We start from the raw sequence: 14,746 nt of genomic DNA, 5'->3' as shown, positions 1-14,746 counted from the left end.
TCCCCTCCCTTCTCTTCTCGGTCCTGCAGCCAGCTTCCTGAAAAGGAATGAACTGCGCCAAGGGCAAGTAGGCAACGGAAGCACCCAGATCCAAATGCTTTCTGTCCTTGCTTGCCTTCACGATAAGGGGTTTTTGTTCCCTTCGTTCACACTTGCCACATTACCATAGCTGCCTCTTCCTCCTCCTCTAGTTGGGAAGGAAACTGTCCTCTATGCTATGTTGATTAGCTGGGAGAAAGGTGCTTGTCTCAGGAGGGACGAGTGACTGTAAGCCTGCTCAACAGGGCATTCAGTCTGAGAGGGTGTAGTTTCATCGGGCATTTAACCTTTAGAAACACTCCATGTCCCCCTCTTTATCTGTGGGCTGCTCTCACTCAATGTTCCATTTATGAGTGCAGGCAGTATGATGCAGTATGTCCCAGTAAAGCTACAACAGAACAAAGAGAGCTTATATTTTGCCATAAGCCCCTTTAAAGGGATGTCAACCCTGCATTTAACTGTATCCCACGACACTTAAAAAGATGCATTTATACCTGCTGAACAGCTATGGCAGTGGTGGCCAACTTTTTTCAAAGCCCACAATGTTAAACAGAACCACTCAAGTACACATATACAGCACTGGGCGTAGTATACAATACGAAAGGCAGACACTGCAATCTGGCCTGAACTGCCGAGCTCAAGGGCCCGCTTGTTCCTGTCAAGTTAGGCCACATGTACCTGCTGTTAGTACTATGGGCTGAATTACAGCAAATGCACACACACTTGAAAGGGTATTCATAATTATAAGTCAAACCTGCATGAGCTTTGTATCGTGTCCTGTATAGACAACTATTCCATGAACCCACTGGGTATTTCTTAGCTGAGCTCCTCGCAGAAGAATCTGATCAGGTCCCAGTGGAACAGTGCTACAACGAATAAACCAACAGCGAGTTAGATTGTGTCTTAGGCACAATATTCAGTCAGGGAAGCAGCAGCCAACAGTTATTATGTTTCCGTTTCTGATCTCTTTTTCATTTTGAAGTATGAGGAAGCGTGAAGGAAAATGGGCTCTATAATCCAGACAGAATGCTAGATCTCTTTCAGGTTTTCCTCTGGCAAAAGAGGCAGGGAGTGAGGTAGCCCCTTCGAGCCACTGAAAATACTATGCTGGGAATTTGGGGTCTTGTGAGGACAAAAGCCACATAGGACGGTAGCAAGAGGGAGAAGAGGAATTGGAGCAAGCAGAAAAGCTGGAAGAATCCATCTCAGTGAATCCATGTATTTAAAAGATGACCTTGTGCGCTTTTTTTTTACTAAATACTGTCTCCCTTAAAATCTTGGAGGAAAGATTTTATGTTATGTTTTATGTTACTGTCTGGGTAAGATTATTTTGGTCAATACAACTCAGCACTTCTACCTGTCCTCCAACACAGAGTTCCACAAGCAGAGTACAGGCAGGTGGTTCTATGTCTCCGGCCGCTGCTTCAGTCAGCCCTCTTCTATGTGGAGAAGTAGGGAAAGGGAAGAGAGGACATTGCAGAATCATAAAAAAGGGCTGGTCAGCAAAGGGACGGAATTTACTAGATCCCGAGACTTGGGAACACTGGACCAGTCTGTCCTAGCAAGCTTTTGGGGAGGCAATGAGGAATAGCAGTGGGGGCAAAAGCAACAATTTTCAAAGGATCAAGAGGTGATTCAGAAGTGAAATGGCTGCTATTTCATTCAGACTTTCAATCCTCTATTTCAGGAATTGTCCTCTCTTCCATCTAAGATACTTTACTGGTATATTTACTATTCAACTAATAACAAAGCCCATTGTGGTGAAAAATACAATGGGCTCCAGAAAGAGTAGGGTGGACAAGTGGGCATTGCCTCATCCTCTGTGAGTGATCCCGGTTGGGTGAAGAGGGGGAGGGCATTGCCGCCTGCTCCGCAACTGACCCTGGCCGGGTGAATTGGGGGGGGGGCGGGCATTGCCACCTGCTCTGCTCCTGATCCCAGCTGAGTGAAGGGGGGGTGGGGGGCAGGCATTGCCATCTGCCCAGCTCCTGATCCCAGCTGGGTAAAGGGGGGCGAGCATTGCCACCTGCTCCACACCTGATCCTGGCCTTTGCTTCCTGCCGTGGCATGCTCTCTGCAGGGACGGGCTGACTCATCTAGGCTTTCCTCCACAGCAGTGCCTTCTGGAGGCGCACCAGGGTGGGAAACAAGTTGTCAGGAACATGGTTAGCCTTTTATATAGTAGGATGGGGATTCTGCCTGGGTGGCTGAGCACGGAGGCCTGGCATCTCCTGCTAAAGGACCTCATGTCGTAAAGAAGATCCTTCAGCATAGGCAATGCTACTTCTGCAAATAATAATATTAGCATTTGATTTATATACCACCCTTCAGGACAACTTAATGCCCGCTCAGAGAGGTTTACAAAGTGTGTTATTATTGATGTATTGTCGAAGGCTTTCACGGCTGGAGAACGATGGTTGTTGTGGATTTTCCAGGCTGTATAGCCGTGGTCTTGGCATTGTAGTTCATGACGTTTCGCCAGCAGCTGTGACTGGCATCTTCAGAAGTGTAGCACCAAAAGACAGATCTCTCTCAGTGTCACTGTCTCAGTGTCACACTGTGACACTGAGAGATCTCTGTCTTTTGGTGCTACACCTCTGAAAATGCCAGTCACAGCTGCTGGCGAAACGTCACGAACTAAAATGCCAAGACCACGGCAATACAGCCCGGAAAACCCACAACAACCATGTGTTATTGTCCTCACAATGTTCAACCTGTGAGTGATTATTGGGTGGGGCTATGAGAGCTCTGAGAAGCTGCAACTGACCAAAGGTCACCCAGCTGGCTTCAAGCAGAAGAATGGGGAATCAAACCCGGCTCTCCAGATACTTAAATCTGGAGACTGGAGCCAGGAATGGACAAGACAGATCTTTTTACACACCTGAAAATTGCCCCAGGGTTGCAGAAAAATCTGGGGTTAACTTTGGAGTTTAAAAAGTGGTTAAAGGAACTCCTGTAACTTTAACCAGATGCCCTCAGTGGCTGTCGCTTGGCAACCAAGTAACAGTTAGGTCAGTATTCCAGGCTTGGTTTCTGTCAGGAAAAGGCAGGGGGAGGGGGCACGGTCCTTTCCAGGGCTGTTTGGGCCTCTGAGGAGGAATTCATTGGGGCCAGGCCGAGAAATGACCATCAGACAACTTGATACCATGCGACTTCCATGACTCACCCAGGCCAGGCTACTTGCTAGTGCTCAACAGCAGCCCCCCTACAGCCAGTGTAGAGTAGTGGTTAGAATTTTGGAGTAGGATGTGGGAGACCCAGGTTCAAATCGCCACTCTGCTGTGGAAGCTCACAGGGTGACTTTGATCCAGTCACACACTCTCAGCCTAACCTACCTCTCAGGCTTGTTGTAGGGATAATATGGAGGTGAAGAGAACAATGTACACTGCGCTGGGTTCCCACTGTGGAGAAAGATAGTCTGTAAATGAAGTAAATTAACAGGAAATATAGATGAAGGTGGGGGGCAGATAAAAGGCAAGTTGTTTATTGGGATTGAAGGAGAGAAGGACGCTGGGAAAGGTGAGCATCTGGAGGATGTCAAGAGGAGGGAAAGAGGAAACAGCGTGGGGAAGGGGATACAGGGGAAAGTGAAGTACCTCACACGAGTCCTTGCAGGTCCCCTACCATGCAACTAGGCAACAGGGGAGAGGCTGCCTGGGGTAGAAGAGGGAAAAGTGAAAACAGGGGGAAACACAAAGGTGGATGGGAAAGAAAAGGAAGCAGGAAAGGGGGAGAGGCTATGGGGGGCAGAGAAAGGGAAACGGACATGGTGCAGGAGGGGAGCTTGAGAGGCCTCGTGCAAGTCCTTGTGTTTCCCCCATTTGTTCCACTCTGTTGGGGCCAACCTGCTTCTTCACTGGTGAAAAGGGGAAGAAGTCCCTAGGAGTATGCCTCTCTCAAAAATCTGGGAAATCCAGATAAGGGTTTCAGGGATTCCCCCATCATAGATCCAGAGGAGTTAGCCGTGTTAGTCTGTAGTAGCAAAATCAAAAAGAGTCCAGTAGCACCTTTAAGACTAACCAGTTTTATTATAGCATAAGCTTTCGAGAATCAAGTTCTCTTCATCAGATGCCTGATGATCAGGCATCTGATGAAGAGAACTTGATTCTCGAAAGCTTATGCTATAATAAAATTGGTTAGTCTTAAAGGTGCTACTGGACTCTTAGGGATTCCCCCAAAATCCCGGGATTCCTGAAATATGGGAAAGATTCTCTGATCCAGTTCAGACAGGTTACAGATTCCCAGATTGATCTGGCAATTATTCCCTACTAGTAACAAAGCCCATTGTGGAAAAAATACAACAGGCTCTAGAAAGGGGAGGGTGGGCAGGTGGGCACTGCCTCCTCCTCTCTGACTGATCCCAGGTGGGTTAAGGGGGGGAAGACATTGCCACCTGCTCCTCTCCTGATCCTGGCCGTATGAGGATGGGGGGACTGCCACCTGCTCCGTGCCTGATCGAAGCAGGGTGAAGTGGGGAGAGCACTGCCTCCTGTTCCATGCCTGATTCTGACCAGGTGAAGCGAGAGCAGGGATTGCTGCCTGCTCCGTACCTGATCCTGGCCAGATGAAGGAGGGGCAGGTATTGCAACCTGCTCCAATCTTGATCCTGGCTGGGTGAAGTGCGGGGCGGGCATTGCCACCTGCTCTGCTACTGATTGCAGAGGGGGAAAGGAGGGAGGATATTGCCTCCTATTCTGCACCTGATGTGAAGAGGGAGCAGGGATTGCCTCCGGGTCTGTGTCTGATTCCATCTGGATGAAGGGGGTGGGTATTGCTGTCTGCTCTGCATCTGATCCCGGTTGGGTGAAGAGGGGCGAGCATTTCTGCCTGCTTCGTACATGATTCTGGGAGGTTGAAAGGGGAGTGGGTATTACCTCCTGCTCCGCACCTGATCCCAGCCGGTTGAATGTGGGGGGCAGGCATTGACACCTGCTCCGCTCCTGACCCTGGCTGGGTGAAGGGGGGGAGCGGGCATTGCCTCCTGCTCTGTGCCTGATTCCGGCCGGGTGACAGCGGGAGGTGGGCATTGCCACCTGCTCCGCTCCAGATCCCAGGTGGGAGAATGTGGGGGCCGGGCACTGCTACACGCTCCGCTCCTGATCCTGGTAAAAGCACAAGAGGGGCACCATGAAGGATACAATCAAGGAGAGAACCAAAGATCTGCCACAATAACAATCCAGTAACTTTTCGTTCTTAAAGTGCACCAGGCAACAATATGATAATTTTAGAACGTTATATTTCATATATAAAGTGCAGGGTGCTCAACTGATAATAAATAGTAACAAATAGACAAGAATAAATACAACCAGTTCACATCCAATAATCATAAATATACCATATCACTACTCAAATCCTGTCATCAGGAAGTACATTTCTGTTTCCAGAATGTATGTACTTATATCATAAAAAAGGAGACTTGGAGTCAAAAGTTAAGTCTTTCCTTTGGTTTGTCCATATGAGAATGTTCTAGTAGCGTAACAGTCTTTCTTATTCTTTTCCAGGTGCAGATACAGCCAAGCGGAAGGCTCCAATGGCAAACCTAAGGAAAGACTTACCTTTTATTATCAATTGAGCACCCTGCACTTTATATATGAAATATACATTTCTAAAATTATAATGTTGTTGCATAGTGCACTTTAAGAATGAAAGATTACTGGATTGTTACCACAGCATGTCTTTGGTTCTCTCCCCCGCTCCTGATCCCAGCTGGGTGAGAGGGCGAGCATTGCCACCTTCTCCGCTCCTGATCCCAGCCGTGTAAAGGGGAGGGATTGCCACCTTTACCGCTACTGACCGTAGCAGGGTGAAGGGGGAGCTGGGATTGCTGCCTGCTCTGCGCCTGATTCCGGCAGCGTGAAGTGGGGGGGAGGACATTGTCATCTGCTCCACTCCGCTCCTGATCCTGGGTGGGTGAAGAGAGGGAGGGCATTGCCGCCTGCTCTGCTCCTGATTCCAGCTGGGTGAAGAGGGGTTGGAAATTACCTTCTGCTCTGAGCCTCATCCTGGCTGGGTGAAGGCGGAGAGTATTGCCGCTTGCTCCGCGCCTCATCCTGGCTGGGTGAAGGCAGGGGGTGGGCATTGCCACCTGCTCCACACCTGATCCCAGCTGGGCAAAGGTGGTGGTGGGGGCTTTGCCAACTGCTCTGCTCTTGATCCCAACTGGGTGAAGGGGGCAGGCATTGCTGCCTGCTCCACAGCTAATTCCAATGGGGTGAAGGGGGAGCATTTCCACCTGCTCCTCTTCTGTTCCCAGCTGGGCGAAGAGGGGTTGGACATTGCCTCCTGCTCTGTGCTTGTTCCTAGTTGGGTGAAGGCAAAGGGCGGGGCATTGCCTCCTCTATGTCTGATCCCGGCCGGGTGAAGGTGGGAGGGCATTGCCTCCTGGTCTGCGCCTGATTCCATCCAGTTGAAGAGGGCGGGAATTGCTGCCTGCTCCGCATCTGATCCTGGCTGGGTGAAAACGGGTGGGTATTTCTGCCTTCTCCATGCCTGATTCTGGGAGGTTAAAGGGGGAGTGAACGTTGCCACCTTCTCTAAGCCTGATCCCGGCTGGGTGATGGCTGGGGGCAGCCATTGCCACCTGCTCCGCTCTGGATCCCAGCTAGGTGAAGGGTGGTGGGGCACTGCCTCCTGCTCTGCATCTGATCCCAGCTGGGTGAAGGCGGAGGTGGGAATTGTCACCTGCTCTGCTCCTGATTCCACAAAGTACCCCTGGAGCAGCTCTTTTTGGCTTCCGCTCCTGATTCCAGCTGGGTGAAGGCAGCCTGCGGGCACTGCCACCTGCTCTGCTCCTGATCCCAGCTGGGTGAAGGTGGGGGGGGGAGGTATTGCCGCCTGCTCTGCGCCTGATCCCAGCCTGGGCTTTCCACTGCAGTGCCCTCTTGGAAGGACTGGCTGCCTCTTCTGGGCTTCCCTCCATGGCAGCACCCACTGATGGCACACCAGGGTAGGAAGTGAGGTGTCTGGAACACAGACTCTTATATAGTAGGATGAGGAAATATCTGGGGGCTGCCGGGGGGTGGGGGTGGGGAGGCATTTTTCAAGCAAACTTCACCAAATGTTCAGGAAGTCTATTCCCGACTGTCCATTAAAGTTCCACCTTGAAGTTTCAGGCAAACTGGACCCCTGGGTCTAATTCTATAGGCTTCTGAAGAGGGTACCCCAGCCGCTCTCTATTGTTTCCTATGGGAAAAACATTTCCAAGGAGGCTCTCAGGCAGAAACACACAGGGGCAAGGTTTCCACCAGCCAAAGGCACATTCCCAAATGCAAGTTCAACCCAGAGAAAGCCCAACAGAACCCAACTGAAGCCCACCCCCCAAAAGCCAAGTACCCCCTGAACAAGCTGACCCCAGTCACTCTGCATTGTTTCCTATGACAGGAACATTTCCAGGCTGTTTCTCAGGACAGAACAACCCAGAGGCAAGGCCACCACTGGCCAGAGGCACACACCCAAATCCAAGCTCAACCCAGAGAAACCCCAAGAGAACCAATCTGAAGAAAGGGAATGGAATCCCTCTAGAAACAAAGCGAAACAAGGGGACCAACATCAAACCAGAAGATCATGTCAAATGACAGAATTCCACCCAAACCAAACTGAAGCAAGGAACACTTAGCCCCACAGAACCAGTGTCACTCACAGCAGCCAGGAAGAACCTACGGCCAGTGGGGGAACACCACAGAACAAGACCAAGCAAGTACTCAGCCACAAGCCCAAGGCAATGACAAGCAAACACAATTGTTGCAGCTTAGTATAAGATGAATCCCACTTAGCCTCAGAATTAAAGTGAGAGAGAGGGGTAATATTGGGAAACCCAAATTCTCTTCTCTCTTTGCAGTCTGCTCTCGGCACTGCAGCCTACAATGCCACTCTCACTGGCTCAAGGGAGCCTCGAACTGCAGACCGCGTCAGCCTTTTCATCACTGACCAATCCTATTACCCCTGCAATGTGGAAAGTTGACATTGCACACACAAGAACAACACATACCTACACAACAGCCTTCTGTAGCTTCATTTTTGGTGTTTCTGTGTGTTTTCCTCTGCTGGTTTATGGCAATTTTACATGGTATGCCACATTATCTACTTTCCCTCTCTCTCACTCCAATTCTTCCCGTTCCATTGGCAAGTGACCAACATTTCTGGTGCTGCTTTTCTTAATTTTCTGCACAGATTTGTGCCAGGGTCCAAAAGAATGCCAGCAGGGCTGGTGTGTTTAGGGTACGTGGGGCTTCCAACCTGGAGCAGGCATTTTACGTCAAGCCAACTGGATCAAGTGTCCCTCTTGCTTGAGCCAGTTTGGTGTAGTGGTTAAGAGCGGCAGGACTCTAATCTGGAGAGCCGGGTTTGATTCCCCACTCCTCCACTTGAAGCCAGCTGGGTGACCTTGGACTAGTCACAGCTCTCTCAGAGCTTTCTCAGCCTCACCCACCTCGCAGGGTGATTGTCGTGAGGATAATAATAACATACTTTGTAAACCGCTCTGAGTGGGCATTAAGTTGTCCTGAAGGGCGGTATATAAATTGAATGTTGTTATTATTATGTTATTATTTTCCACTTAACGTTTAAGTCTTAGGAATAGTGCTTTTCCCCACCTCTCCAACGCAGACTGACAGAGGATGAAGGACACAAAAGGTATCACTTTTTGGTGAAAACATGTTGCCTGCCGTTACCTGAAAACTTTAGCAATAATATCTATGAAGGAGAATTGTGCTTGTTGTTGCCATTCCTATACTGCCGTTAGAAGGATAACTATTAGTTTTCTTCTTCAATTTGCATTAACTGGTTTTTCGAGAGTTCTAAAATATAGCTGAACAAAACCAGATTAAAATAATAGCTTAAAAACAGAGGTAACAAAGTAATATATTAAAAAAACACACAGAATATCAGAACTATGTTCTCTAAGGACATTTCTAGAAGTGAATTCGTATCTTTTCTTCCCTCTGTGTATTAGGTCTGCCTCAGAATCATGGAGCTGGTATTTGATATTGCTTTCGAGGAGTGGATTTACCTTCTGTATCTATATTCACGACTAGCTAAAGAGCACAAAGGAACCAGAATACTAAATTACTGGAAGAATCTGAATCTAGAATGCGGCTGCATATATTAACTAGGTTCCTCTGTACGAAAATTTATGAAAACCGTGTAAAGACAAACACCTTCTGTGTGTAAAGTACTGATGACTTATTAAATCATAATTTTTTTACTATGTGAACTCAAATTCTGCCATCCAAACAACGTATATTTTTATTGTTATTAAAAGCATAACGATGGAAAAGATAAGAGTCCATACTCAGATCTTTACCTACCCATGGCCATCCAGCCTGATATTCCCAACAAAATCATAGAGATGTCGGTTAGGACCTTCACATTCAATTTTGCCTGAAAGTCTCGCCAAGCTGTCAGTGTCCTTTATATCTGTGGTCAATGGCAAGCCCTGCAAACAAAATCATATGTAATACTGTAACAAAGACTAACACAGTAAACACTAGGGGTGTGCAAGCCAAAAATTTTCGGCTATAGCCGAAAGTAGAAAGCCGAAAGAAGATTCTCTATCGTTAAAGCCGAAAGCCGAAACAAGAATCTCTTTCGGCTTTCGGGATTCTTTCGGGATTCTTTCGGGATTCTTTCGGCATTCTTTCGGCTTTTTTCTATGGGAAAATGCCTCCGTCTTCCAGGACGCCTGGAGGAGGCATTTTCCCACCGAATAAGCCCAAAATTGGTGGGGACCTTCCTCTAACCCTTCTCTAACAACCACCCAAGTTTCAGACAGATTGGACTTTGGGGGGCCATGTTACGGCCCCCCAAAGCAGGTCCCCCCATCCTCCCATAAGAAAGCGAAGGAGCAGCATATTGTTAGCATGCTGCTGCTCATCTTTCTTCATTATTTCCTATGGGGAAAAATGAAGAGGCAGGCTTCCTTTGCCAGGGATGGCATTTTGCATGCAAAATGCCCCCTCACCCTCAGGGGCCCTTCTCCCACCCCTCCTCCCACCCCCCACCAAGGCTCAGCCTGCTCCCACTTGGGGGGGCCATTTCATGGCCTCCCCAAGTAGGTGCTCTGCTCTCATCTCTACCACTGACAGCTGGGGGAGGCTTGTGTTGCCAGGGGTGGCACTTTGCATGCAAAATGCCCCCCAACCCTCTGGGGCCCTTCTCCCACCCCTCCTCCCACCTCCCACCAAGGCTCAGCCTGCTCCCACTTGGGGGGGCCATTTCATGGCCTCCCCAAGTAGGTGCTCTGCTCTGATCTCTACCACTGACAGCTGGGGGAGGCTTGTCTTGCCAGGGGTGGCATTTTGCATGCAAAATGCCCCCCAGCCCTCTGGGGCCCTTCTCCCACCCTTCCTCCCACCCCCCACCAAGGCTCAGACTGCTCCCACTTGGGGGGGCCATTTCATGGCCTCCCCAAGTAGGTCCTCTCAGCCCCTAAAGTCCACCCCTTACAGCCCCACACAAACCCAATTCCCCCCCAGCTGCCACACACAGACCCAAATCCCCACATTAGCCCCTCACAGACCCAAATCCACCCCCACCTGCCCCACACCCATAACCCCAGGAACAGGCTGGCAAAGACCAGCCCTCTCCCTTTGTTCCCTATGCTGGGAACTTCTAAACTCTCTTTCCCTGGGCAATTCTGCACAGCCCAGGGGTGCCACAATGGTGGGCACACTTCTGAGTGCCAGCTGGTCCCTGTGAAAGAGCACCTGAACCACAGACACCCTCCCTCAAATTCCCCCACCACCTACAGAGATGTCTGGCCAGCCAGCCCCATTGTTCCCTATGATGGGAACCAACTGCACAACAAAGAATAAAACAAGAACAACACAAAATAAAGTTTTAATTTTTTTTTCTCCCTTCCAAAGTACAAGTAGGCAAAGCATTATGACACATTACACCAGCAGTCCCCCCACACAGAAAAATTAAAACAAAACTCACTTAACATCAGAGAATCACAAAGCATGATTCCTGTCAAAAACACTTTATTTTTTGAACAGCTTTAGGTTACACAGCAGGGGGGAACACCAAAGGGCATGGAAGCAGTATCTTACACAAAAATAACACAAATCACTTCACATTAAAGAATCACCCCAAAAAAATTGCTGTCAAAAGGACTTTATTTCTGTAACTTTAGGTTACACAGTAGGAAGGCACCACAGAGCAGGAAAGCAGTGTACTACACAAAAATAACACAACTCACTTCACATCAGAGAATCACACAAACACAATTGCTGTCAAAAACGGTGAAGTGGGTTGTATTATTTTTTGTAGTACATTGCTATCATGCCCTGTTGTGCCCTCCTACTGTGTAACCTAAAGCTGTTCAAGAAATAAAGTGTTTTTGCCAGGAATTGTGTTTTTGTGATTCTCTGATGTTAAGTGAGTTGTGTTATTTTTGTGTAAGATAGTGCTGCCATGCCCTTTGGTGTTCCCCCCTGCTGTGTAACCTAAAGCTGTTCAAGAAATAAAGTGTTTTTGACAGGAATTGTGCTTTGTGATTCTCTGATGTTAAGTGAGTTGTGTTATTTTTGTGTAAGATAGTGCTGCCATGCCCTTTGGTGTTCCCCCCTGCTGTGTAACCTAAAGCTGTTCAAGAAATAAAGTGTTTTTGACAGGAATTGTGCTTTGTGATTCTCTGATGTTAAGTGAGTTGTGTTATTTTTGTGTTCAGGCCTCCTTCAGTGCTATGAGTTTTACTAATGAAGCGCTTTCACAGATCAGCTCTCATGACCAAATCTGCAGAGGCTGGTAATGTTCCTTTTAGGCCTGCACAGCAATATGTAATTCTTACACTAAGTTTTTGAATTAATATGGATTAAATTAAATTATGTAAAGTTGAATACAAAATAAAAGGCAACACAGAATAGACATGCATCATGTAGGAAAGGTATCAGAGATGGAAACCATACACAGCAGAAGCAAGAGCGATATAAGAGAGAATAAAACTTATTAATTAGAAATTTACTATATTATTTGCCTATAAACCATGGCCAAATATTCTGAACATTGCTACCTGAAGAATTCTTACATATTTTGAATAATCTGAGTACTGCATTCATACCTCAAGTGCTGCATGAAATTAGTAGCAAGAGAAAAACAACATGAGGATAAAAACAAAGCATGATCTGCCAAAACAGTTTGCCCTCCACCAAATATCCTTTTAAATAAAGCTGTCTTCCATCTGTTCCTAAATGCAGACAGTGAAGGTACCTTTCCACACACACTTTTGGTACCAAAGAAAAGCTGTGACGTAACTGTTGCCACATGACCAATCCCTGGGGTGCGTGTGCCACGCAGTGTTGTCTAGTGGTACGACGCAGTTCAGGAGTACTGCGTTCGTACCTCAAGTGCCGCCTGAAACTTCTCCCACCTTCTGGTGATCTCTGACACTTGGGATCAGGCAGATAATCCTGCCTCTTATGCACTGCCATTCTCTGTGTACAACACAGAAACAACTTTTTATATCAACATAAATAGATTTTACAGGGAGCAATTTATCTCTTACCTGTCGAATTTTTAGATTAGTTTCACCATCTAAATTTGATGTTTCAATGTAGCACATAGCTTGCGGTTCACTTAGAGAAAAGAAAAGATTGTTTTCTGTAAGATAACTACATTAGAACTTGTATCCATTGACATGCAACATCAATGCTTCCTCAGAGAAAACGGATATGGATAACAAGTCATTCACATTTGCAGAAAATTACTACCAAAATGATATTTTACATTACAAAATATATTTTAAAAGACAAGCACCAAATATAGATCCCAACTTCTTTCACAGTTGTAATTGTAAGTAACCAAATAGAACGTCCCTTGTAAGGAATGCCTGTCAGATGATGAACACACCTGGCAGCACAGGCTCGCACAATGCAAAGCAAGGCACCTCTCATTTAATTCTCTGCACAAGCAATTATGTCAAACATAGTACGTGAGAGATGACTATCTAAAGCTAAGCTTGCACAGGCAAAAGCGGCTATTCAAGGTAGATTAGATGGTTTTCTCAAACTTCCTGCACAACTGCCTAAGCAAGAAAAATAGCTGCACTATACACAGACATCTTTGACTCCACAGGGGAGAAGTTATTTGGATCATGGTCAAATTACTTAAAATGTATAGATGTATTAATAACTACAGTAATGATAGAACCATTATAAAATACGGAATTTCCACACTTAGACAGAAAATCCCTCCCATGTTATACTGATTTCTTTTTTTGGTCATCTTTTCTGTAAATGTAAATGACTAAAGACTGCTTAGAATATGTAATGTTTACACTGTTGTCAGTTATATTTTAATTTTGACATGCTTCACTTGTTTTAACCAGCATACAGTAAAGACTCTAAAAATGCATAAGAACAACAGAAACATCAGAATAGGAATAGGCTACATTATAGAAATCACTGGAGATTGTGGGGGCATTTACTACTCACATTAAAGCAGGCCCTTTAGCTAAAATCAGCTTAGATGCAATCACAGTACAGGCAAAATTATGCATGCAAAGCACATGAGCAAAACACCATGCAGTATTTCTGTGAGCAAAACTTTTAACTATTTGTCAACTGCATGCAGTACAGAATGTGCAGCTTTGTGCTGAGGGTCCTCTATTAGCCTTAAAGTTATACCAATTTCTAATACTTGGGGTGCAAGATAAGTTACTGAAAACAAGAGATTCTCTATTATGCAACATGTGTATTAATTAAAACTCTAAAATAGTTATGTACATAAATATATTTAAAGAAAACAGCTTATTTTCAGAGAGTGTCAATTTATCACATGAAAACAAGAAAGACAAATTTGGAGGATTTGAACCTGTTCAGATTTGTATGCTTTAACAGTCCGCACAACTTAAAAAAAAGAATCTCTCTGGCACTCTCATTTTATACTAATGTATATTCTTTCTACACACAACTAAGATGTTGCAAAAAGTATGACTAAAAAACTGTTTATCTTCTAATTTAGTATATGAGGACCCACAGACACACGGATTGTAAAACGGTTCGTTCTAACCTTGACGACAGACAGATGAGGTCAGCCGGGAGGTGCTCCCCATTGGTCACTCTGACTATCTCCCCTACTGCCACCTACATATCCCCGTTTAAAAATGATTATAACAAAACAATGAGTAATGGGGAGGAAATCAGGTTCAAAAAGAAAGGCAAAAAGAGATAAGAAAATCAAAAATTATTATATAATACAGGTTAATAAATGCTTGATGACCTTTTTCAAAATCCATTTAAATTAGGTCAGAGAAAAGTTACAATATTTATATATCAGAGTTTAAATGCTATACATGTTTTAGACACAAATTAGAAGGAAAAATACCCTTGAAAAATAATGAAATTGTAAGCACCTATTTATTTAGAATATTAATTTTTTAGAAGTAAAGTTAGAAGTCATATTTAGACAGAACAAAAGCCCATCCTTGGGGTACAGAATTCTAACGGGATTCACAAAGAATTCACTCTCTGCGTGTGTGTTTCCTTGATGTGTGTTCTCGGAGTCAAATTCCTCCACCCAAAAGGGCCACAGCTGTTTTCTGTTGGCCTTTACATCCCTCCTTGTGGGGAGAAAACTTAAGAGGGACGGTGCCAGGGTTGCCAATTCTGGGTTGGGATATTTCTGAAGATTTGAGGGTGGAGACTGAGGACAGGGGCATTTGGGGAGGGTATGATGCCACAGGACTAACCTCCAAAGCTGCCATTTTCTC

The 14,746-nt window shown here is 46.2% G+C and overlaps 1 protein-coding gene across 1 annotated transcript in view; it reads right to left on the bottom strand.

Annotated features, from left to right (window-relative positions):
• The window catches only part of ATP8A1 (ATPase phospholipid transporting 8A1), a 151,884-nt gene that overhangs the window by 90,342 nt on the left and 46,796 nt on the right, over positions 1-14,746 (bottom strand). The window contains exons 7-10 of the mRNA XM_054989944.1: positions 14,047-14,120; positions 12,542-12,611; positions 9,345-9,472; positions 794-905 (exon numbers count right to left, since the gene is read on the bottom strand). Coding sequence (XP_054845919.1) covers positions 794-905; positions 9,345-9,472; positions 12,542-12,611; positions 14,047-14,120 — 384 coding nt within the window. The remainder of the gene's footprint in view (positions 1-793; positions 906-9,344; positions 9,473-12,541; positions 12,612-14,046; positions 14,121-14,746) is intronic.

This window comes from Eublepharis macularius, chromosome 10 (genome assembly GCF_028583425.1).
Source record: "Eublepharis macularius isolate TG4126 chromosome 10, MPM_Emac_v1.0, whole genome shotgun sequence".
Taxonomy (NCBI): Eukaryota; Metazoa; Chordata; class Lepidosauria; order Squamata; family Eublepharidae; genus Eublepharis; species Eublepharis macularius.
Note: the sequence above shows the minus strand (reverse complement) of the source record. Positions and strands in the feature narration are given on the sequence as shown.